The sequence below is a fragment of the Ambystoma mexicanum genome, chromosome 2q (genome assembly GCF_040938575.1).
Source record: "Ambystoma mexicanum isolate Mex_15411 chromosome 2q, UKY_AmexF1_1, whole genome shotgun sequence".
Lineage (NCBI taxonomy): Eukaryota > Metazoa > Chordata > Amphibia > Caudata > Ambystomatidae > Ambystoma > Ambystoma mexicanum.
The window spans coordinates 1,089,684,654-1,089,709,583 of record NC_090924.1 but is presented as its reverse complement, the minus strand read 5'-3'; the positions used below and the strand labels follow the sequence as shown (position 1 = coordinate 1,089,709,583).

The 24,930-nt window shown below is 46.6% G+C and overlaps 1 protein-coding gene across 2 annotated transcripts in view; it reads right to left on the bottom strand.

Moving 5' to 3' along the window:
• GATAD1 (GATA zinc finger domain containing 1) overlaps positions 1-18,396 on the bottom strand; it is a 164,766-nt gene extending 146,370 nt beyond the window's left edge. Inside the window, exons 1-3 of one of the 2 annotated variants that reach the window (XM_069648435.1) lie at positions 18,209-18,396; positions 15,139-15,345; positions 12,811-12,936 (exon numbers count right to left, since the gene is read on the bottom strand). In XM_069648435.1, the coding sequence (XP_069504536.1) occupies positions 12,811-12,936; positions 15,139-15,345; positions 18,209-18,271 (396 nt within the window). In that variant the 5' untranslated portion in view covers positions 18,272-18,396. The remainder of the gene's footprint in view (positions 1-12,810; positions 12,937-15,138; positions 15,346-18,208) is intronic. The other variant, XM_069648436.1, reaches the window with a different exon arrangement.
• Positions 18,397-24,930: the final 6,534 nt, after the last annotated feature.

The following is a 24,930-nucleotide window of genomic DNA, read 5'->3' as shown; positions in this document are numbered from 1 at the left end:
ATCTGATAATACAAACTTCGAGCTGGAAGAACAATCCAATCCGTTGAACTCTCGGAACAAGAACAGTGCAATTCTTCACCCGAATGTTGGGGGGGGGGGGGGGGGGGTAGTTTGACAATTATTATACATGAGCAAAAGAATTGAACTGAACTGAATTCCCATGATGGGGCAGGAAAGGGTTGGCATGAGCAAAACAACTACTGTTTGTTATCTACTGTTTACTGATGCATACATGCCTATGATATATGCTTTGAAAAATTAAATTGGTTAAAAAAAATAAATTTTAAAAAAGTAAAGGGGACAGGGGACAACCATTTCATGCCCCTCTCAAGCTCAATGTGTTTTGAGAGTCCACCCATTTAACAGACTTCTAGTAGTGGGACAATTATTTAATAGCTTCACCAATACCAAGTAGTTACCCAACACCATCCGCCTGAGTACTGCGATGCAACAGAGCCACACGCGCCTTCTTGGCATCGAAAAGCGTGGCCTTTGCCTTAGCTTCAGGGTCTTGGATCGACAGAACATGCAAATATTCTTCTGAGCCCATATGCCAAGGACCTTCCCTGGAAAAATCCGGCTTGGACGCACTAAGGCATGATCGTTATTAGCCTATTTGCCAACATCCTAGCAAAAATGTTATTGTCCGTATTAATGAGCGATACCAGCCGATAGGCTGCACACTCACTTGGGTCCTTACCAGCTTTTGCCAATAATATAATCATGTCTTCCTTCATCGTACCCAGCAACACGCCCTCTTCTATTGCACAGGTAAAAACTTTGAAGAAGTAAAGAGCCAACAGTGACACATAAACTTTATGAAATTTGGCCAGCAGGCCTTCAAGACCTGGCGATTTCCCGCTCGGTAAATCCCTTATTGCTCTGAATATCTCCTTCTCAGAAATGGGCAAGTTAAGGAGCTCTGATCCCCCCGCCTTGAGCCAGTAGAGACCAATTTGATCTAGATTCTGATCTATTTGTTGGTCCAAAGCCTCGCTCTTTGAGTATAGACTACGAATTCTGCGTCACTGTGTTTGAGAGTGCCAACTTCGTCCTTAATTGTGTGTATTAGCATATGCTTTCTCCCTGCCCAGGCGAACTACGCCAGAGCCTTGCCAGGCTATTGCCACTCGCCATGGTCTAATCCTTCTGGTATATGCCTTATCGTTGGGACATTGATTGTAATTGCTGCAAGGACTTATGAATGTCCACTAATACCTTGCGGTCTTTAGTTTATTTTATTTCCACCCCAGCCTCGACAACTCCTCTTCCTGCCTGTCCAAGTCCGCCCTTATCGGTCATAGGACCCCACCAGCAACACAATGGCCCCTGAAGTAACACTTAAAAGCGTACCACAACGTGGACACAGATCCTCTAATTTATCTCAAAGTATTGAATTATTTCCTTCCTCAAACGCAACATCAGTTAGCTCCTCCATTTTAAATTGCCAACCTCTACCGACCTTTCTCCCCGTCTATACCTACGGCCTCCAGTCTGTGATCTGACAGGGTTCTGGGGAATATTGCAAAGTCTTTGACCCACCGATACCTACCTTCTGATGTCAAGATAGGGTGTTTCCGGGACTACGTCTAATGAACCGGGGAAAAGAAGGTGACGTTTTGCACATTGGGATACCTACACCTCCAAATATCCAGCAGACCATATATTTCACAAAGCTGCTTAACCCTGTGTGCCGCTTTAGTCAAGTCACTCTGTGTCGTTGTCGGCCTGTACCTCTGGGGATCTAAAACAGTATTAAAGTTCCCGCGCACATGAAAATGTTGTCCCTGTCGATAAATAACTGCTGGGCAATAGTTATTAATTAATGTGACGTTGTGACCCCAGATCACCACCTTAAATATTAATGTTCTCCCGTTGGTGTCCTTGGCCTGTTCAAAAGCCCAGGGAGCTATGCATCTATCTCCCCCTAGCATATGAGGAGATAGATGAAAATGACCTGTGGCAACCTCATCTCCTAGCAAACCTTGACTCAGTGCTCGGGTGCAAGACTATTCCTTGAAGAAAAACCACTCGGGCTTTGTGTCTACCCAAGTAACGCAGGATGTTATCAGCTTTCAATTTACGATTCAGGCCACGAACATTCCAGGACAAAACATTTATGGCCTTATCCTTGCCCACAATGATATATTGGTATAAGTACCAGTTTCGCCCAGCATTACGCCAGAATCATAAGAAAGACCTGCCATCTGCCCCCCCTTGTTATGCCAACACGATGGATATATTATGTCATTGACTAAAACAACATTACAAGCCCCCCCATCCCCAAAGCCACCCCATGTCCCCTGCATTGTCGGCAACCCACAATGCTAGCCTTGTCCCCCCCCCCCCCAACAAGAACAAAAAACATCAATGTATAATTCATTTGGGGGCCACTCGAGCTCACACATCAGCCTTCGTACCCGACTAACATAGGTTACTGTTATTACATTCATGAGTCATCCTGCCGTGACATTTAAATCTCCTACGCACATTATCAGCATTCTTGGTTTCACTATGTCTGCTGCCTTTTAAGATCTGGTGCAAGCAGAACCCCCAGCCCCACCTGTTGGGCATGCAACTCTGGGGGGTTGTAAAAGTCAAACTTCCCCAAGAACTCCAGCCTAAGTCTGGCAGGGAATAGTGTGTAGTGCCCGCCTAACAACAATGAAGGTCTTCCTCAATGCTTGCACCATGGCAGAGAAGTCCAAGAAAATGCAGATTAAGTCGTCATTGTACTACAATTGCCCCTTTTCTCTAACCAGCTTCAGTATAGTATCTCAGTCTCTGTAATTCAGCAGCGTGGCGATCACTGCACACAGCAGCACCCTGAGCACCAGCCTCCTACCCAGGATCCTGTGTGCCCTCTCCACCACCAAAATAGGGGAGAAACTCACAGGATCCAGTACCTCCCTTAGCCACTGCCCCACGCAGATCTCCACAGCCCCTTTAATGCAGGATTACGCAATTCCAGGTATACTGATGTTACTCCTACGAGATCAATTTTCCAAATCCTCATTCTTTTCCATCAGCGCCTTCAGAACATTCTTCATCTTGACAATATCCATCGTATTCAAGGCCAATCCATCTTCTGCGGTCGATATCCGTTTCTCAGCAGCATCTAGCCTCGAATGCTTGTCCGAACAGGCTTAAGGCGGTCAACCTTGTACAAATGCAAATCCATCTTGGATTCCAGACCAAAGATGCCAGCCTGGAGGTGAGAAAACATCGCCTTTATCTCCACGGTAGGCATATTGGTGTATTGTCCGCTTCCTTAAATTTCTTCGCTTCACCCCCATTGTCAAAAGGAGAGCTATGTCTGTTTATCAGGTCTACCTATCTCGAACCCCAAGCCTCCAGGCAGCAGACCGACCCCTCTCAGCAGTGGGCCCAACTGCCAAACGTTTTCAAGCACAAAACAACACCAACACAACACCAACAGTAGCTTTGAAAGCTGCAAGGATCAGCAGAGATTGCTTGGATTTGTAAAAGGCCTGGCAGCCAGGGGGCACTGTTAATTGTCACTGCCAAACTTTCCCCGCTGTGGCGGTCTACTACCCAACACGCAGATGTTCAATCACCACCTATTCACCCCTGATGCTTGCACCCCGCCAGCCGGGGCCGAGAAAGAGAAGACTCACAGATTCTCCCTCCACAAGCACCAGGCCCTCCTGCCAGTCCTCAGCTGCTCGCCACTCCTATCCCTCGCGGCGCAGCTGCTCACCACTACAGCTGCGGTGCGACAGCGGGCCATGCACCCCTCCATTCCTCTCCAGGTGGCATGCGGCGCATACAGCCCAGTGCAGGTCAGCTACCGGCCGACAGTGCCTGCTGTCTCTCCCTGTCACTGTGTCCAGGCGCCAGCCAGCCCAGCCACATACCACTACCTCGTCGTGCTCTGGGGACCAGGTGCGATCAGTCCACTCTCCACCTCCATGTCATCTGCTGGGTCTCGCACTTCTCCTCGGGAGTCCAGATTGAATCAGCACACTCCAGACCTCATCCACTGCTCCCCTCTGGCCCCCACGAATGCCAGGTTTGTGGTTTTAAAGCAAGATGTAGCAGGATGAATTTGGGCAGCTGCCGAGCTCAGCTAAGAGCGTCCATCTTGGCTGGGCTTTTGAGTGCCACCCCACCTATTGCCAGTTCTTGGTGATTACACATCAATAGTTTATTTATGTAATCCACTGAGTTTCTATGACAAGCTATCCACCACAATCAGGCAATTTGTGACTAGCAACAGTAAATCAAAACATAGGTCAAACCATGCTGTTAAATGAAAGTGGTTTGACTCTGAATGCAGAAAAGCTAAGGTAGGATTATTAAAAGGCCTTGAAGAATGCTGGTGGGAAAGACTGTATAATATAGCGCAAAAACAGAGAGAGTATGAACAACGTATTAATAAGAAGGACATGTTTATTCCAAAACAGTGGGAAGCATTAAAAACTGCAGCACTGATAAATAATCAGAGGGATTTTTGGAAGGTGGTATCTCATGGATTACAACAAAATGACCATGACGCGTATTACTGAATCCCAATGGTTTGAGTGCTGTGATGAATCAGAGGAGATTCACCAGGAAACCTGACCTGGAACCCCTCTCAGGTGGCCAAGGAAAGGCAGACACTTTCTGATCCTGACCCTGGGGGCGGTATTAGCCGGGAAGATCACATGGGAGGAAAAACAGGTCAGAATTAATGGGCGACCCCCTTAGGTAATTTCCCCCAAGACCCCAGTCTCCTAATAGCCTATTGTAAAATAGGAGCTGTTGATGAAACTAACTTTTGTTTTAGGGACTTCAAGTCCCAGAATTCCCAGAGTGCTGGGACGAAGAAGAGGGCTGCAGAGGCACGAGGTTGTGCAATGCAACTCATTAAGGTTGATGCCTCACACCTGAGAGTGGCTAAGAGGGATAAAAGGCTCCTCAGGTGCAGGCCATAAGACCAAGATGGGGGCAGGCGAGGCAGCCGAAGCAGCAGGAGGGCAGTGATAGCGTTTGGCGGAGTTATGAAGCCTCCAAGAAGCAGCAGAGGAAGATATCGCAGAACAGCCAGGACCAGAGATGCCAGAGCAGTTGATGCCAATCCTGAGAGGGTCGTATGGGCTTGAGGTTTCAGCTGCAGAGGTCACGCAGCGGAAAGCATACCTTTGTGTAACTTTCTCCGCTGTAGAACGCTCAGCGGTGTCAAACGAGCACTGGAGAAGCCCCAAGGGCTGTTGCAGAGGTTACGCACAGCAGAAAGCACACCTACTAGTGACTTTCCCCACTGTGAAGTGGTCAGCAGTGACAGGCGTGCACCAGATCACTGGGGAAGCCACGAGGGCTCTGAAAGCAGCCAGTGCGGGACGCAGAAAGCCGTGCATGAGAGGTGGCTGGAGCGCATAGGAGAACTGAAGCAGACAAGCTGGAAGCAGAGAGGCAAATGGACACGCACGCCAAACCCAGTGTGTTCACCATTGTATTGTGACCCCGCAGCGATCCATGACTGTCCGTTGCTTAAATCCAGTTTTCCTTTTGAATACCAAACAAGCTGATGATTGTGATGTATACTAAGCTGATAGAAACCAGAAAAGTAGTTGGCATAAAGAGACTGCCAAGATTCCATCTGAAGGAGGCGACTGTTGCATAGTGGGTTACCTTAAAAGCCAACCACACAAAGGGGTAATATCTCTCGAATTGAACTTTCAACCCACACTGACCAAGCCAAAAAGGGCTCACATGCAGGCAATTGATAGACAATCAGGGTTGCCTAAGTCAAAAGGAAATAACTGAGCCTAATAGTGGGTGTGAAGAATATTGCCCGGGTGTAAAGAATGTTTCAACCCACATTGCCAAAACAAAAGGAAGTGTGAAGGAGAGAAAGTCATCATCAGCATTTGGTTAATAATACAAAGATGGAACAAGATTGGCAGGAGGGCTGCCCTTCTGATACAAGAGGTTCAGGAGGAGTAAGCATTGCCGTCTTGCGTGGGGAAAACAGTAAAACCAGTGTTATTTTTGTTCTAGTTGAAGATCTTCTCAGATCTAATTGTGTAAAGCAGAAGACATTGTAAAAACCTTTGAAGTTGACCCTTACCACACAAGTACTTAGAACTGGTAATATGACCTGGCAAAGGAGTAAACCAGGTCATAGAATGTTGTACCAATTGGTTCTGTTTGGGCAGTGGAGTATACCCAAACAGAGAGCTGCAGTAGTTTGACTTCGCTGGCAGGAGACCATACCAGGCCAAGACATGTGTGACCATTGGTTCTGTTCTGGCAAGGATACACTGGAGCAGTAAGCCTGGCATCGTAGTAAACCAGGTGGAAGTTCATGGAGTACTGTGGTGGGGTAAAACCTATGAAGAATAGTTGAAGAATCACTCAAGTGTTTTGGTGGAGTAGTACTGAAACTAAAGTGGTGCCAACATATCCTGACAAAGAAATTATTTGTTTTTAAAAAAAACTAATGAAAATCTGAAATATTCTTTGTTGTTAAACTGTTTCAAGACCTTTATTCTACTAGACATTGCCAATGACAAAAAGCTGTTTCAAAATGTTGGCTACAAGTGGAAAGAGAAAAGCTTAGTTGAGCATTTGTAAATCATCTTTGGAATCTTGAAACTTTGGCTCGTCAAGTTGGATTAAAAGAGAACTGAAGCAAACCTTTCTGTTATGTTACAGGATTTCCTCATCCTTTTTGAACAGTTAAAGAAAAGCCTGCTTGAATCTGGGGAAGGGAAGTTCTTCCAGGTTATCAGAAGAAGCAGCTACTGTGGTACGGCTTCTAATGTTAATTTTGTTGTTAAACTGTGATATATTTCATTGTTGATTTGTTGTATAATGTGAGGGACAGAGACTTTGTTGTTAAGAGTGTTTCCTTTATTTTAGGCAGGGAAATCCCTGTTAAGTTAGGGATAGTGAGGCGATTATCCAACCTTTCAAATCTAACAAAATTGCATGTTTTGAAAAACATTCACAAAGTAGTCCGCCTCACATTTCTGACCCCTCAGTGTCCTATATTCAGCTGATACAAGAGTTAACAGAGGGCCTAGTGGTGGTAACAACACCGACAGTGGTGAATGTAATCAATATTTATTCCCCAATTGGCAGAACTCTATACCATCATTGGAATTTACTAAGTAAGAAGCGCAATCTGCTTTAAATTAGCACAAATGTAATAAAGCACCTGACCCTAACTGTCTATACAATGTTTTTGGGGGGTGGGAGGGGGATGAGCCAGGACTATGGGTCCCTTTTCTGAGAATGTTTTTTAACAAACTATGAACATTCAAATAAATCCAAGGAGCTGGAAGGGATCAATCATTATGCCAATATTCTAGAAGGGTGATCGTACCAATCCCATGAAATATAGACTAATACTGCTCCTGGACTTTAAACTGTATGCTGAAGTCATAACATCTAGGCATCACAAATAGTGTGAGTCAAACAGTATTCTCTCTCCTGCCCAAACAGGATTCAGAAAATGTGTTTCAACAATAGATCAATCCTTCTGGCTGATATTGTTGATAATCAAATGTGTTACTCTCAGGAGAGTTCCCTTCTATGTTGGCTACATCGATATGCAGGCAGCATTTGATTCTGTCCCTAGGCATCATTTGTGAGCACTATTGGTAGATTTGTCAATTCCAATTAGCTTAGTTCAGGCAATACGTCACCTCCATTTTGAAAACGTTGGTGTAGTCCGCTTGGGTCCTGATGGAGCATGTAGTAAGTCGTTCTCAACCACCAAAGGGGTTGGGCAAGGTTGTGTGATGGCACCCTGGTTACTGCCCTCAGTTATTAGCAATCTTGCTGCACACTACTTAATACTATTAGGGTTAGGGGGGATTCTCCTCTCTGCAGACGATGCAGTACTGGTGTCTAAACCCCCTTAGGGACTCCAAACATAGCGAAATGCTTTCTCCAATAGCTGCAAGGAAAAGGAGTTAACTTGTTACATTTCTAAAAGCAAAGGGATTGTCTTTTTTTCAGGAAAAAAAGTAAAGTGTTTTAAACAAACATTGTATGTGGGGGGACAGCATTAGAGAAGGTGGTGGGTTTCGATGATTTGGGTTTACGAATACTAAATACATCCTATTGACAGAGCTAAATTGAGAAAAGTGCAACTACTCTGGCTAGGAAGGATATGGTGGTGACAACATTTTCCAATTATTATGGAAATAGGACAATTTCACATGCAATGGAAGTCTGCAAAATACAAGCCATCTCTTATGCCACTTACGGTGCTGAACTATGGGGGCATGCTGACACTAGTAGCCCCTTAAAAGGAAGCAAATAGAACTTTGAAAGGGCTTTTGTGTCTTCCAAGTAGTGTCCCAAATGTTCCTACCAGAAAGGAGCTGGGGTGGTATGGTATTCAGTATTATGTGAAACTAATGCCATGATTATATTGGTTAATAATCTAGAATGTTCTTGAACTTCGTTTGCATCTTGAGCGTAGAGAACACATCTCGGAACTCAGAAGACAGGTCCACTGGCTCCCAGTTAAGGAGAGGATCACTTTCAAAGCCATCGCCTTGACTCACAAGTGCCTCCATGTGCTCCCCCCCACCCCCGCTTGGCATGCAGAATCACCAAACCCGCCACCCTCAGACCTTCCAGATCACCCTACTCCAACCTTCTATCTGTACCTAGAACCCGTAAAGCCCGGGTGGGCGGCTCTAGCTTCCCCACTGTCGCCCCCCTACTCTGGAACTCCTTACCGCCTTACATCAGGAACCTTCAATCCCACTCAGCCATCAAAACCAACCTCTTTGACTGTTTCAACCCGCATTTTATGACAATCATGCATTACCATGTATTCTGTGATATTATGTAAACACTCTGAACTGTAAACAAGTACTCTTGGGCGGCTTCATTGTAACTCCTATTCAAGCCTTCTTAAGATCCGATATAGCGCCTCATTGCCTGCGGGCTGTAGTGCGCTCTACAAATTTAAATAAATATCTCGAAGGTCTACCGAATGTCTTAAATCAACCAGGAGCATTGAAATTGCCTTGGTTCTTTTATATGAAAGAAATAGCAAAGAAAATGAATATAACATTGCTCTGCACTGAGCAGAGAACCTGGCCCCTCTTATAAAAATGTGGGTAGACATGCCTTTGACCAATGGATTATAAAAGAGATTTTTTGATAGTCCATTATTTTGAAGTGAAATGTGACTTTTCCCTTGAAATTTATTTGGATATACAGTCTTCCAAACTTGCAAAATCATTATTCGCCAAACTAAGACTAATTATTTTGGCATTGTGACATTGTAAAGTCCAATGGCGTGTAAACGCTGCGGGAAAATATACGTTCTGTAATATTTGGGAGGAAAATGCTAAGCACTTTATATGTATAGGTCCAATGTATAATGGACCTACACAAAAGTACTTGCGACCGCTATTCAACAAGCACAATGTAAGGACAATGTTAGTCTCTGGCTAATCAAAATGACTTTAGAGGAACATGATGGAACTGCAATACTCAACTATCCTAAAAGCGCCTGGAAAATTCATCTGAAATTCTTTAATGAGAATTGACAGAAGTAACCTAATGCTGTCCCTCATGCTAACAATGCTGCTAATGTTTAATTTATAATGTCTTTTTTATTTCTTAGCTGCTTTTATCATCCAATGATTTTTTTACAATATTATGTAGAATTGTGTGTGAATAACTTTGGAGGCTTGGCTGAAATAAATGATGATGATGATGATGATGATGATAGTCCAAAGTAAAGGAATGTGCCATCAAGGTTCTATAAAATGTGGACTTTTAATTAAACAATGCAAAATACAAACAACTTATAACAACTTATCAGAAAACACCTTTAAACCTACCCCTGTAAAAGAAAACTCAGAGAATGCAGACTTTTGTGAAAGGGCCCTCTGGGTGTATATGCAGGGTTGTTCAGACACAAGATTGGCACAATGCCACTGTTGAAAGGATATGTTTTAAGACCAAAGAAAAGGACGAGGTACTTAAAAGGGACTATTGTCCCAAAAGTAGTACCTTATGTTCTTGTATTTGGGGCTCAACAGCCAAGCTTTTCGGCAAACTAGGAGTCTGTGTGTTTTTGGAGCCAGATCAGTGTAGATACAAGGAGCAGGGTTGCCGGTTCCAATGATGCAGCACTGTTCAGTAACTGTCATAGTTTGTGGGTCAAACATGCTGTGGACAGCAGGCAATGTTGGGTCAGTAGCACTGGAAGACTCAGCAGCATTGGGTGCAGAGAAACAGAATGCCCTTTTTCGGCAAGCGAGCTCAACTGGCGCAACAAAGCGTCGGGTTACTGCAGAGGCATCAGCTCGGAGCTTGAAAAATGTGACCACGCGGCTGTGTGCAGAGCTATGTCATTGTGTGAAACTCAGATGCAGAGGCAGTTGGGCATCGAAGTTGTAGGGAATGGCAGTGGTTCCCATACAGCTGCTTCAATGGCGTTGAAGGTGGCCAAACTGGTGTCAATGTAGTTTGGAGATGTAGGAAGATCAAAGGTCAATTGTTTGGTTCTGTGGTTCCTGGGTGTCCCAATCCAGAGGCTCCAGGACAAGATGAATCCTTCTGCGCTCTCGCTGCAGGGTGCTTGGCTTGCACCTACAGGCGAGCCTTCACCTTCAGTGAACAGGAGGCTTGTCCCAGTGCAACCAGCATAGAGGCCTTGGTTCAAATGTAGTCACTCACACTGTTCCCCACAGACCTCTCCTCTGCCTTGGATGTCTTATGTCTGAACCTCTTTGGCAGTGGTCTTTGGAGTGGACAACAGAGGTCCAAAAGTGTATCCTCCTCTTGATGGTCCAAAGATGAATCAAAGAACGAGGGGTGCCCCTCTATTTTTAAAACTACAATGTCACAGCGAAATGCTCCAAAGCAAGCCTGCTGCAAGGGGTCCAATTCAGATTGAGTGCAATGTAAGGCAAAGGACAAGTGTTGCAACAGAATGTTCTGCCTGCAGTAAAGGGAACGGAAAGGGAAAAGACGAGAGCCCTGAAAGAAATCAAGATGGTGGGACCCTTCTCCTGGCCTACCTCAGCCCTCCAGCTACTCTAACTCTGCCCCCTTTCCATGCCTGCTGACATCAAAGGGGCTCCAGTTAAATAAAGGACATTGGGCCTCATTATAATGTTTCCGGACCGGCAAACTAAGAGTTCAGCGATCTAGTGCCTTGACGGATGCACCGGCACCATTCATGAATGGTGCCGGTGCATCCATCCTCCCCATTCCCATAGAGTCCAAAGGAACTCAAATGGGGATGGGGAGTAATATTTTCCAGTGCGCGGCAATGAGGAATTACCGGGATCGCTGGAGCTGTAATGCCCCGGTAAGTAAGTCCCCATTGCCGGGCGGGGAAAAAAAAAACAAATGACTCCGGCGGCAGCCGTGTCGATATTTACTGGCACGGCTACCGCCATACTCATAATGACCCCCATTGTCTCCAAGTAAGTTATGAACTTCTCATTTATTAAGTGTCCTAACTGCAGAGTGCAGTCCTGTCCTCATCTCCAACTGACTACCACCAATTCCAGAACTTTTCCTCACAATGTTCTGAGGTTTAAGAACCCACATTCCAACAGAAGCTGGACTCATGATGCAACATGGTATTCTAAGAGGATCATGCCCCTAACACACCTCCTTACCTTTGAACTAAATGAACAACAATCAGTGCGGGAGAAGAGATAAAAACAAAACACAGGAAAAACAATGGTGTATAAAGGCTAAAAAAACAATAAGCAAAATAAAAAAACATAACATATTGTAGCAAGAGTGAAATACAATGCAGGGAAGTGTAGTTAATCTCCATCTTACTTTCACCACTCTTCTCTTATTCCAAACATCACCTCCCTCCACACGTACCGCACAACCATAGTCTCCCTCTCTACTATTTTCAATCCAGAATATTTTGAATCACATTTATTTTCTGCCCCTCGTAGGAAGTTTTATTTTAACCTGATCACCAGTGGCCAAATCACTACTCCTACATGCATTTCTGACATCATACCTTAACTTGGCAACCTCGCCACGCTCTTGAGCATAAGTATATCAATATTCAGGAAACGTTTCTAAAAGGACATTTTTATCAATTGCTTCACAAAAATCAACACTCTTTTTAAGACAAATTTAAATTCTCACATTTTGGATTTACTTTCCATATGGGGTAATAAACTTAAAATACATTTATGAAAATGGAGCTCAACTGTGAAATCCAGTTGAGAAATGTTCTTTGGGAATAGTTTCTCGATGTATGCATGCCCATAGAGGAAAAGTTAGGAAGTTAAATTAGGACACAAGTGTACTAATTGTCTGTGGAGACATGCTAACTGCACCCCCCAGCAAACCTTAATAAAATCCAATGCACAGGTGTGATCAATTACTACAGCATGGAAAAGGTCAAATATTAAAGTAATACATTCCGGCCAAGTGGCTTATACAGGCAATGCCATGTTTTAACACTACTCCATGCTATGTGGAATAGCAGAGTGACACAGTAAATACAATGAAAAATAACTTGGGAGATGGCATATTTGATCAGACGACCAAAATAAATGTTGCCAGATAATGCTCATTACATATGTTAAAGCTTTCGACTGCAATTGTGAATATCAAAAATCTATTTAAACCAAGGTCAAAAGCCCCAAAAAAGGTTTTGGCTGTGATCACTGGGTCTTGGCGTGCACATGGATTGCGTCCCCATTTTAGGACTTGTACATCCTGCAGAAGAACTGTACAATTCTAGGGACATTTGTATATACGACCTAAGCGAAATCAAATGTTTGCAATAGAAATTGGTAATTTTCATACAGAAACACACCAAAAACTTCATAAATTGCTCACATTTTTTAGCTTAAAAATATGCCGCCGGCCTTTTCCTTTTGTGGAGACTTTCTTTTCAGCAGCAGGAGTAGATTTATATTTCGTGTTTCGCAGTCGTGCTGATCTTCTGTGAATTTCTTGTTTTGACTGTGAAAGAATATAAAAAAGAAATCACAACATAGACGTGGACACTTGTAGAGTTAAACTTGCTGTAATCGCATGAATACTGAAAAGATATGGACAGCGGCACATTAAGGACATTTGTATTCAATAATCAAACATGCCACTGTATCCACTAAATTAGCAGCAGATTCATCTAAATTTAAGTGTTTCTTGCATTTTGGACCACGTATCTACACAAGTGGAATCTAGGACCTACCTGTTCCATTCTCTGAGTAGGTATTATGATATGATATTTATAAGGCGCCTATACACAAGCGTTTCAAGCCGCAACGAGGCACGGGAGGGGGAACAGAGGGAAGACAGAGACAACGATCTTACTAGGCCAGGTGACATTGAGATCGCGCAAGTGCAGGGGAAGGTGGAAGGGGAAAAGTGCAGAGGGAGGGGGCAGTGCCGTACACGGGATCTACAGTAAAAAAAAATGGAATAAATACAAGCAATAAGTAAAGAGTGCAGCCAGCTGCAAGGGTAAGTGCAGTCATACAGTGTCAAGTGCTGGTAGTGGACTGTAGGGATACAGAAAACAGTCCACAAGTCTGGGGGTTTCCAGGGAGGCAGTGCAGGTGTGCAACTGGTGGGGGAGGGGACCTGGACTCGAGATCAGAGGGTTGCCAGGTAACCAGTGCAGTTTCTGTTATTAGCCAGGGGATCAGTAGGGGAGAGGAGGAGAGAAAGAAGAAGCAAAGAGGAAGGTCTTGAGGTGCTTCCGAAACCGGAGATGGGTCTCCTCAAGTTTCAAGGAGGCTGTTCCAGAGGGAGGCCCCAGCCGAAGACAGATCTACCATCAACTCGTTGCTTGGAGAAGCAACTGACCCTGAGGGAGTTGGAGGCAGATGAGCGAAGAGCTCGAGAAGGAAGATATTTAGGAAGAGAGAATTGAAGGTATTGAGGCCCTTGGCCCCAGAAGGCCTTGTGGACAATGCAGAGGGTTTTGAACTTTATCCTTGCAGCCATTGGGAGCCAGTGCAGAGATTTCAGTCCTGGAGAGATACGATCCCTGGGCTTGAGGCCAAGGGCAAGTCTCGAGGTCCTGTTCTGGATGAGTTGAAGAGGGTGGAGAGTAGAAGCAGGCAGATTTAGAAAGAGGCTGTTGCAGTAGTCCAGCCTAGAGAACTTTAGGAGGAAGGAGAGGAAATACCTCTGAGGAGGTGCAGCTGGTAGTGTGACTTCTTAGAGACGTCAGAGATGTGAGGAGAGAAGGAGAGTATGGAGTCAAATCTGACCCCGAGGTTTTTAGCCTCACAGGTGGGAGCAGGAAGAGGGCAAAGAGAGGACGGCCAGAGAGTGACAGGAAAAGAGGGAGCAGGTGTGCTAAAGAGGAGAATCTCAGTCTTACTGGCATTAAAGGAGAGATAATTGCTGGCACACCACTCCTGGATAGCAGACAGAAGGTCAGAGATGAGAGAAGGAAAAGAAGTGGCGGAAGGGAGCCTGAAAACGAGTTGAGTGTCATCCCAATAGCACTGAAATTTGGGGCAGAGGGCGACAATGCGGTGGGCAAGAAGTGCCAGGTATTGGTTGAACAGCCAGGGAGAGAGGTTAGACCCCTGGGGAACACCACAGGTAGAGATAGAGATAGAGGAGAGGAAGGATCCAAGTTGTACCTGGGAGGGTTCAATAGAGAGGAAAGAGGTCAGCCAAGCCAGGGCCCGATGGGTGATACCGAGGTTATCATGGAGACGATTGAGCAGGATGGCATGGTTGACCGTGCTAAAGGCAGAAGAGAGATCAAGTAAAATGAGGACACCAGGGTGTTGGAATCACGGTTGGAGAGCAGGTCTTCACGGATGTTCAGGAGAGCAGTTTCCGTGCTTCTAGCACGCTGAAGCTAGACTGATGGTTGTGGAGACAACCAACAGATTCAGTGTGAAGATTAAGCTGGGAGACGGCCAGCTTTTCCAGGAGTTTGCCCAGGAAAGGAGTGATGGAGATTGGGCAATAGTTAGCCGGGCAGGAGGGGTTGGCAGAGGGTTTCTTAAGAAGAGGGTGCACAAGGGAGTGCTTCAGGGGGGAAGGGAAGACCCCAGTGGCGAAGGAGTGGTTGCAGAAGTCAGCCAGAGCAGGCTTTAATTAGATTAATCTATTATTACAATGCATAAATGCTGATGACAAAGCGTTGTAAGCCTTTGCTTTTATTAATAGTCATTTAAGAACTATTCAGCTCACCTGCTTGCCTCCACCGTTACTCTGCAATGTGGAGGACGTGCTCGCAAAACCTCCACCACTGCCAGAGCCAGCATATGGACCTCCAGTTCCACTCCCGGTCTTGCTTGTGCAATTATTACAGAGAATTTCTCCCTGTCCACCCTTCTTCCACATAGAAGAGGAGTTGGTCTTGCACATGCTGCATGTAGGCTTCAGACCCAAAGGCATCTATAGGAAGAACAAAATATATTAATGTGGAATACATGTAACATACACATACAAGGAGGTATAAAAGCAAACCACAAGAGGATTGTTTTGACGAGCACTTTACTTTCAATATGTGATCAAGGATAGATGGTACAGATTGCAGGGAGGCCGTTTTCCTGTGTGACGCTAATATCTGAGCAGAAATCAAAACACTCATCACTCACAATTTCCTGACTGATCTAGAGATTGGAGGGTGGGGGGGCCATGCGGTTTTCTGGTCAATATATAATGCAGGATATACTCTTGATATATTATTGCTACATCTGACTATAGTGTTAGCAATTCAATGTTGCTTATAATCTAGTTGGATCATAGTGAAATCTTCTGACCCTCTGTACCAACCAGCCCAATCTGTAAAATGTGAGCCGGCCCAATCTGGAAAAGGTCTAATGAATCTCTAGATTGACTTAAAAATACTCTCTTACTTTTTTATGGAATCAGCTTTGGCTCTGAACAATACTCCTAACCAAGATGTTCACACCCAACAATACTTTGTTCTCTGATAGGCTTGAACAGCGGAGAACCATCAGCCCCCTCTTATTTACGATAGAGATTGTGAGAATAGCAACTAAAACTGCAGAAAAAAACCATAAAAAGCATGCCTGTCTCTTTACTCCCAACAAAAGTAGACCGCGAGTAAAAATACTGCCAAAAAACACTTGTTTACACCTCAACAGGGGATGTGGGGAACTGGGATTGTGGAAGTGAAATCTGGTGGCAATGCCCAGTCATACAGCCTTATTGGGACATGACCCAATGCAGCAATGAATAGTATTTTTGGGAGTCAGATCTCAGACAACATCAAGATGGCCATCCTGGGAATGGGAAGGGTTCTGAAAAATCTACCCTCGAAAGCTCAAAGAAAGACATACGTCATCCTGATAGTGGAGGCAATGCTTGTGATGGCACACAAACGAAATCAAAAAGCTGCCCCTACAGAACACAAATGGGTTAATAAAATCTGGACCTTTGTGGCACTGGATAGGGTGACCTATTCGATTCAAGGGGATCACCAAAGGTTTCTCTCAGACTCGGACATTGTCCATTACCTGCAGCGGGACTCGCGAGCTGCATGGTGCCCGAGGAAAATTAGATTGCTGGTGCCAGTACTCGCTCCACTTGGGGAGGGCACCTTCACAGGAAGCTAGGAGGAGATATGGCTCAAGTTTCTTGAGGAGGTGAGAACTATTGGGGCGGGGGGTTTCTCAAACGGTGCAAGGGCACGTACAACGGCTGGCAAGAGAGCTTGCCACTCACAGAAACCTGAGACCAGGAGCCATCTACAGAGTTTATGGACTATGGGGTGGGAACAGGACTGGGTGTGTTGTTGGTTACATGTGTGGGATGGACCAGGGGAGAAGGTGGGGCGAGAAGGGATGGGGAGGGGGGTTACATGTGTTCTTACTGTTAAAATGCCAATAAAATACGTTTTTTTAAGTGAATTGTTACTGTGCTGCTCTCACCAGCCAAAATCAGCTCCCTGGCCCAGCACAAACACGCCAACACACACATTCTTTGACTCAACATTCACTCGCTTATTGACACACAGCAATCACTCACTCATTGCATGAGAGAATCAGAAGTGACCTTCCCATACATTATAGGGAGATGGAGATGTTTTTTTTCCTATTTGTGCTCGGGATTTACTCGAAAATGCCAAGAACCCCCTTTCCATCCTCTGCCTTGCACAGATGTGCATTTGGTGGGAAAAGAGCACCTCAATGCGCACAACTATGATGCGCACATTTAAACGTCCTTTGTGCACGGGTTACCACCTTTTTGGTGCGAGTGAAGTGAATGAGCATCCTATCATTTTCACCAAACAAGTTTTGAAAAACGTGGAACAGTGGTTTTTCCCTACTTACGCTGTACGTACGTTTTAGAGAGTGTGGTTCGAGGTGTCAGAGCTGAATTAGGAATGGGAAGGACACACCAGGTTTTTACTGGTTCTGCAGTCATTAACCCCAGATTTGATCATGAGCAGGTGTTGTGTTAAATACTATTAGCTGCAGAGCATATACTTGACTGGAATCGTTAGCCCCAGAGTACGTACTGTGCATGCCATCATTCAGGTATTCTGTCATATGTAACGGATTAGCAGGTACTGTATCAGATGTCATTGGTTAGTTCTAGAGCAGGTACTGTGTCTGGAATCGGTATCAAAGATCCTGTACTGTGGCTGCAATTATTTGCCCCATGCAGGTATTGTCAGATGTAGCTGATAAGCAGGTACGTACTGTAATAGAAGTCATTAGCTCCAGAAAAGGTCCGCACTCATTCGCACCAGCCAGAGGATGTGATGGGCCTTTACCATTAGCACTAGAGAAGGTAGTGTCTGCTGATATTCACCGGGGTGTTCTGTGTCGCAGCCATTAGACCTAGAACAGCCTGCAGTTATTATCCACAGAAGCGTAATTCGACATAGAGAAAGTACCGGATCTGCAGACATTAGCCCCGGGGAATCATTACTTTCAGAGTAGGAACTGGAGACACGTCTGCAATCATTAGCCGGTGCAGGTATGTAGTCACTCACACCAGAGCAGGGTCTGTGTAGTGGCTGCAGCTACTGTGTCTACAACACCAACAACAGGCTGCCCTGTGTAATTAGAAAATGTTTAGAAAGTCATGTACTTACACTTTTTAATTTCAACGTGTAAGTACAATACAACGAATTACAGCTTCAGCTGCAGCCTCTCACTTCAACGTGCATTTCCAGAGGTTGCAAAAGGGATCCTCTTATCAATATAACAACAAAGGGGTGAGGCGATCTTAATGGATGCTAATAGAAACGCATATACAATTCACTACAGTCTCATGCACTCACCTGATACTGCCTGGAAACTGAAAAGGAGCGTTTTGTAAAGGTAGGATAGTGTCTAGTTCCCATCCAAAACACAGACCACAGCACCGCCCCGCCCACTCTTCTTCACGTGACTTTGGACACGTTCCCTACCATGCACGTAGCGTCCGACGTCATCATTGTGATTTTCGTGAGCTAGAAGCGTGCAGGCTCTGGCTGCCAGGCTGCATTAGCAGCATGAATCTGAGTTCTCTTGGCTGGCTGAGATTACAATTAGCTTTTCTTCCAGACCGTGAGTTTCCTGCAAAACAGCAGATGGAGACAGGGGGAGTGGAAAATTACATTTAATTTAAAAATCATGTTAATCTATTCAACGTGAAAGGCATGAGAAAGGGAACACTGCAAGGGCAGTGGATGGTGGTGTTTAACTGATCAAAGGGGGTAAATAGGGAAATTTATTGTTTGATTAGAGTGTGTTTGGGATGGGTGGTTTTAGAGGGGGTCTGCGTGTGGTTCGAGAGAAGCACATGGGCATCTTGCTATGGCGGGAGGATGGGGCATTATGGCATTGGTCTAGACCAGGGGTGCACAACTGATTTTGACAGAGGGCCGAAAGTACCTTACATGATGGCTATAGTGGGCCGAAAAGTAGGGTGACCAGATTTTTCACACAAAAAACCCGGACAGGCCATAGACATAAAGTAGGACTAACATAAATAAATACAAAAATACAGTCCTACCTCTATGTCTATGGCCTGTTGCTGGGGCTCGGCGGGGGTGTGCTCACATGCGCACCCCTCTCATTGGAGGAAAGTGGCTGGGGACGGGAAGGGGGAGGAAATGGGGGCATGAAATGCTTTTCACCCCCCATTCGCACAGTTAGAGTTGCGCCGGGACCCGATTTCGGGATTTCGAAATCGGGTCCCGGCACACCAGTGTCTGTGGGCACCCACCATTGCAAACCCCAGACGGGGTTTGCAAAATAAAAAAACTATCGGAACCTCGGGACGGAGGGTGATTTCCCCAGACTGTCCCGGGTAAACCGGGACGTCTGGTCACCCTACCGAAAAGTAAATGTGGGTGGGGCGGTAGGCGCGGCGGGGCATGGCATGACAGGAGGCTTTTTCAACCCCCAATTTTTATTAAACACATGGAAAAAGAATTGGTTTAAAACTTACATTTTGTGCTATACATTTTCCATTGTTATCATTTATTTCTATTTAGTTATTGCATATCGTCTGTTTAATTATATATATTTTATTAACCCTTGATTGGACATTCCGTTATTTTGGACTGCTATACTTTGCTGTTTGGGTTGCCCAAGAGGAGTATGGCCTTCGTCGAGTCAGGTTTCCACAAAAAGCAAGTGATGTACACCTCCTAACTGTGCCTGTTTTAGCTTTGTTATTGGGTTCTCGCTTGGGGTCCGACACTATGCCCCATGGCTCCCACCCCCAACCAAACACTATGCCCCATGGCCCCCACCCCTCAAGCAAACACTATGCCCCATGGCCCCCAGCCAAACACTGTCTCATGGCGTCCACCCCTCAAGCAAACACTATGCTCCATGGCTCCCACACCCAACCAAACACTATGCGCCATGGCCCCCACCCCTCAACCAAGCACTATGCCCCATGGCCCCCAGCCCCAACCAAACACTATGCCCCATGGCACCCAACCCTCAACCAAACACTATCCCCCATGGCCCCCAGCCCACAACCAAATACTATGCCCCATGGCCCCCAACCAAACACTGCCTCATGGCCCCCACCCCTCAAACAAACACTATGACACATGGCCCCACCCCCTCAAGCAAACACTATGCCCCATGGCCCCCACCCCCTCAAGCAAACACTATGCTCCATGGCCCCCACCCACCAACCAAACACTATGCCCCATGGCCCCCACCCCCTCAAGCAAACACTATGCTCCATGGCCCCCACCCACCAACCAAACACTATGCCCCATTGCCCCCACCTCTCAAGCAAACACTATGCCCCATGGCTCCCACCCCCAACCAAACACTATGCCCCATGGCTCCCACTCACCAACCAAACACTATGCCCCATGGCCCCCACCCACCAACCAAACACTATGCCCCATGCGCAGACATACAAATTCAAACACCCATACAGACCCAACACCCCCACACCCCTATCTCAACATGCATTGCACAGACATACACATACAAACACCCATACAGACCCGACACTCCCCAAGCCCCGCATCTCACCATACACTGCACAGACATACAAATACCCATACAGACCCGACACACCCCACCCCCCATCTCAACATGCACTGCACAGACATACAAATACAAACACCCATACAGACCCGACACACCCCCCACCCCCATCTCAACATGCACTGCAGACATACAAATACAAACACCCATACAGACCTGACACCCCCCATCTCAACATACACTGCGCAGACATACAAATACAAACACCCATACAGACCTGATACACCCCCATCCCTGCATTTCAACATACACTGCAGACATACAAATACAAACACCCATACATACCTGATACACCCCCCATCTCAACATACACTGCACAGACATACAAACACCCATACAGACCCGACACACCCCCAACCCCGCATCTCAACATACACTGCACAGACATACAAATACAAACACCCATACAGACCCGACACACTCCCCACCCCCATCTCAACAAGCACTGCACAGACATACAAGTACAAACACCCATACAGTCCCGATACACCCCCCAGCCCCGCATCTCAACATAAACTGCGCAGACATACAAATACAAACACCCATACACACCCGACACACACCCCAGCCCCGCATCTCAACATGCACTGCGCAGACATACAAATACAAAAACCCATACAGACCCAACACACCCCCCAGCACCGCATCTCAACATACAATGCACAGACATACAAATACAAATCCCCATACAGACCCAACACCCTCCCCACCCCCCATCTCAACATGCACTGCACAGACATACAAATACAAACACCCATACAGATCCGACACCCCCCCCCACACCCCCATCTCAACATGCACTGCGCAGACATACAAATAAAACACCCATACAGATCCGACACACCCCAGCCCCGCATTTCAACATGCACTGCGCTGACATACAAATGCAAACACCCATACAGACCTGACACACCCCCCATCTCAACATACACTGCAGACATACCAATACAGACACCCATACAGACCCGATACAACCCCCACCCCAACATGCACTGCACAGACATACAAATACAAACACCCATACAGATCCGACACACCCCCTCACACCCCCATCTCAACATGCACTGCGCAGACATACAAATAAAACACTCATACAGATCCGACACACCCCAGCCCCGCATTTCAACATGCACTGCGCTGACATACAAATGCAAACACCCATACAGACCTGACACACCCCCATCTCAACATACACTGCAGACATACCAATACAAACACTCATACAGACCCGACACACCCCCCAGCCCCACATCTCAACATACACTGCACAGCCATACAAACACCCATACAGACCTGACACCCCGCCACCCCCGTCTCAAAATACACTGCGCAGACATACAAATACCCATACAGACCCGACACACCCCCTATCTCAACATGCACTGCACAGACATACAAATACCCATACAGACCTGATACACCCCCAACCCCCCATCTCAACATACACTGCGCAGACATACAAATACAGACACCCATACAGACCTGACACAGCCCCCACACCCGCATCTCAACATACACTGCGCAGACATACAAATACCCATACAGACCTGACACCCCCCACCCCCATCTCAACATGCACATCACAGACATACAAATACAAACACCCATACAGACCCGACACACCCCCCACACACCATCTCAACATGCACTGCACAGACATACAAATACAAACACCCTTACAGACCTGACACACCCCCACATCGCAACAAACACAACACAAACATACAAAAAAAAACATTCATGCACACCTGACACCCCCCTACCCCCGCATCTCAACATACACAGCACAAACATACAGAAGCAAAAATTCATGTGCACCCGACACCTCCCCCACCCCCGCATCTCAACATACACAACACAAACATACAGAAACAAAAATTAATGTACACCCGACACCCCCACCACCCCCGCATCGCAACAAACACAACACATACGTACAAAAACAAACATTCATGCACACCCGACACCCCCAACCCCCGCATCTCAACATACACAACACAAACATACAGAAACAAACATTCATCGCAACAAACATAACACAAACATGCAAAAAAAAATTCATGCACACCCGACACCCCCCCACCCCTGCATCGCAACAAACACAAAACAAACATACAAAAACAAACATTCATGCACACCCGACACCCCCCCCCCCCAAACACAACACAGCACAGCACAAACATACAGATCACTTACCGGACATGCTGGAAGGCAGGCTAGCTGGAACGCTGGCGAGTTAAGTGGAGCGGTACTCCATTGGCACTCCATTGGTGCAGCACACACGCACTACGTGGCTCATAGGAGCTGCGTGGTGCGTGTGTGATGAGCCAATGAGGGCCAGTGTTTGGTCCGGCCCGGAAGACAACAAAGACTTTCCTAATGGAGGGCGGCCGATGCTGCTTGCGGGCATTAGGAAAGTCTTTGTGCCTCGCGGGCCGGACAAAATGGCATGGCGGGCCGCAACTGGCCCGTGGGCCGTATGTTGTGCACCCATGGTCTACACGGAGGGATGGGTCATCTTGGTGGGGTCTGAATGGTTGGATAGGGGCACGCTGGTGTGGGTCTGAAAGGATATGAGCATGCTGGTGTGGGTCTGGAGGGATAGGGGCACGCTTGTGTGGGTCTGGAGGGATAGGGGCCCACTGGTGTGGGCCAGGAGGTATAAGGGCACTCTGATGTGGGTCTGGAGGGATAGGGACACGCTGATTTGGGTCTGGAGGGAAAGGGGCTGTTAAGACGGATTTCTGAACTCTGACCTGGTGGGCGGAGGTTCAGAAGGCCAGCCTAGTTTCATGGAACAGGGTAACCTTCTTGATTTGGGTCTGGAGGGATAGGGGCTGTTAAGACCGATTTCTGGTGGGCAGAGGTTCGGAAGGCCAGCCTAGTTTCTTGGAACAGAGTAACCCTCTGGACAAGCCAGACCAATTAAGGTAGCTTGGCGGCAGGCTAGGTCTCAGGACTAGGTGTCAGGAGGGGGGTGAGGGTGACTGCCAGAAATACATTTATTCCAAGGTGTTTGTAATTCAACATACAGTAAGAAATCACAACACTACTATTTAAACTAACACAATCCTATCTAAACATATATATATATATATATATATATATATATGTGTGTGTGTATATATATATATATATATATATATAAGACCAATGGGGTCTAAAGGATGAATGCACCAAATGGGTCCACAACCTAAACAGGGAAGGAAGCAGGCAGTGCAAATAGTCTTTAGGCCCTTCTGCATCAAACACAATTCTTAATGAAAGGCAGTCCAATCCCTAAAATGAGGGGAGCCTAATGCTCAAATGTATTTGCGAAGCTGGCGCACGCAGTAGTTCAAATCGGCAAAGCAGGGTCTTTTGAAGGGGCTGTAGCAGCTCAGGAGGGTAGGTGAGGTGATGCAGAATAGGTCCCCACTATTCCAGGAGGGCCTCCACTTGAGGGCAGAGTCGATTCCAAGAGTTGGGAATAGTTCACTAGTTCGCACTAGCAGTGGAAAGGACAGGGGGCCCTCAGAGGCCACTTGTGCGTAAAAATTGATGGATGCGCTAGGGGCCACCGGTTAGGGTTGCAATTAATCACAATCCTCAGCAATCGGATGTCCCATGTAATACCCCAGCCAAGTGGATGGACAATCACTCTGGCCCGAGGCCCCCCAGGCCTCCACTGGTTAATTTTGGGTTATATTCTTTTGGCCGGGCTGGGACCCCCAAGCCCTCCTGGTTGTTGGGCCACCCTTTCCGGCCCATTAAGTTACCGGGCCACGTTTGGCCCTGGTTGGTTTAATGTTAAAACCTGGTTACAGCGGACCTGCAACTACGACCCATCAACCCCCCCACCGCTGAAGGCAACCAGCACTCTTCCCCCCCAGCCACATACCAAGCTCAGCTATATCTCCTTGAATGTCTGGGGCCTGAACTCCCCTGTAAAATGCAAATCCACCCTCCGCCGCCGACAGGACCTCCAAGCTTCGGTAGCGTTCCTCCAGGAAACACACCTCCTAGCGGAGGACTTCCCTAGGCTACGATGCCAGGCATACCCAACTCAATACCTGGCCTCAGGCCCCAGCAAAAAAAGGAGGCACAGCGATTCTGCTGGCGAGGGGTATGCCCTTTAAAGAGAAAGGGACCCTGCTGTCACGAACCTCGGCCAAAACCCCCTCTGGCAAACCCATTGGCCAGGTGGAGTCAGGATTCCGGCCTCTAGAGCCTGGCATCCTCTTCAAAAGCCCTCATGGGGCCAGTCCTGGCGTCTATGGCGCCAGGCTCATACACCATGAAAAACAATGTGCTTGGGAACTACTTTATTTTATTGTCAGCCAAAATGGAGGCATCCACATAGCTTGGTTCCTAAGAACCAAGCTATGCGGTCTAGTATGTTGGGTGTGGTAGCCTAGGGACTACTTTACCTGGACTATTTTGTTGGGGCTATTTAAACCACACCCGAGCAAAACGTGTTACTTTGCAGCTTGCAACGTGACGCTCACCGTGTCCAGCT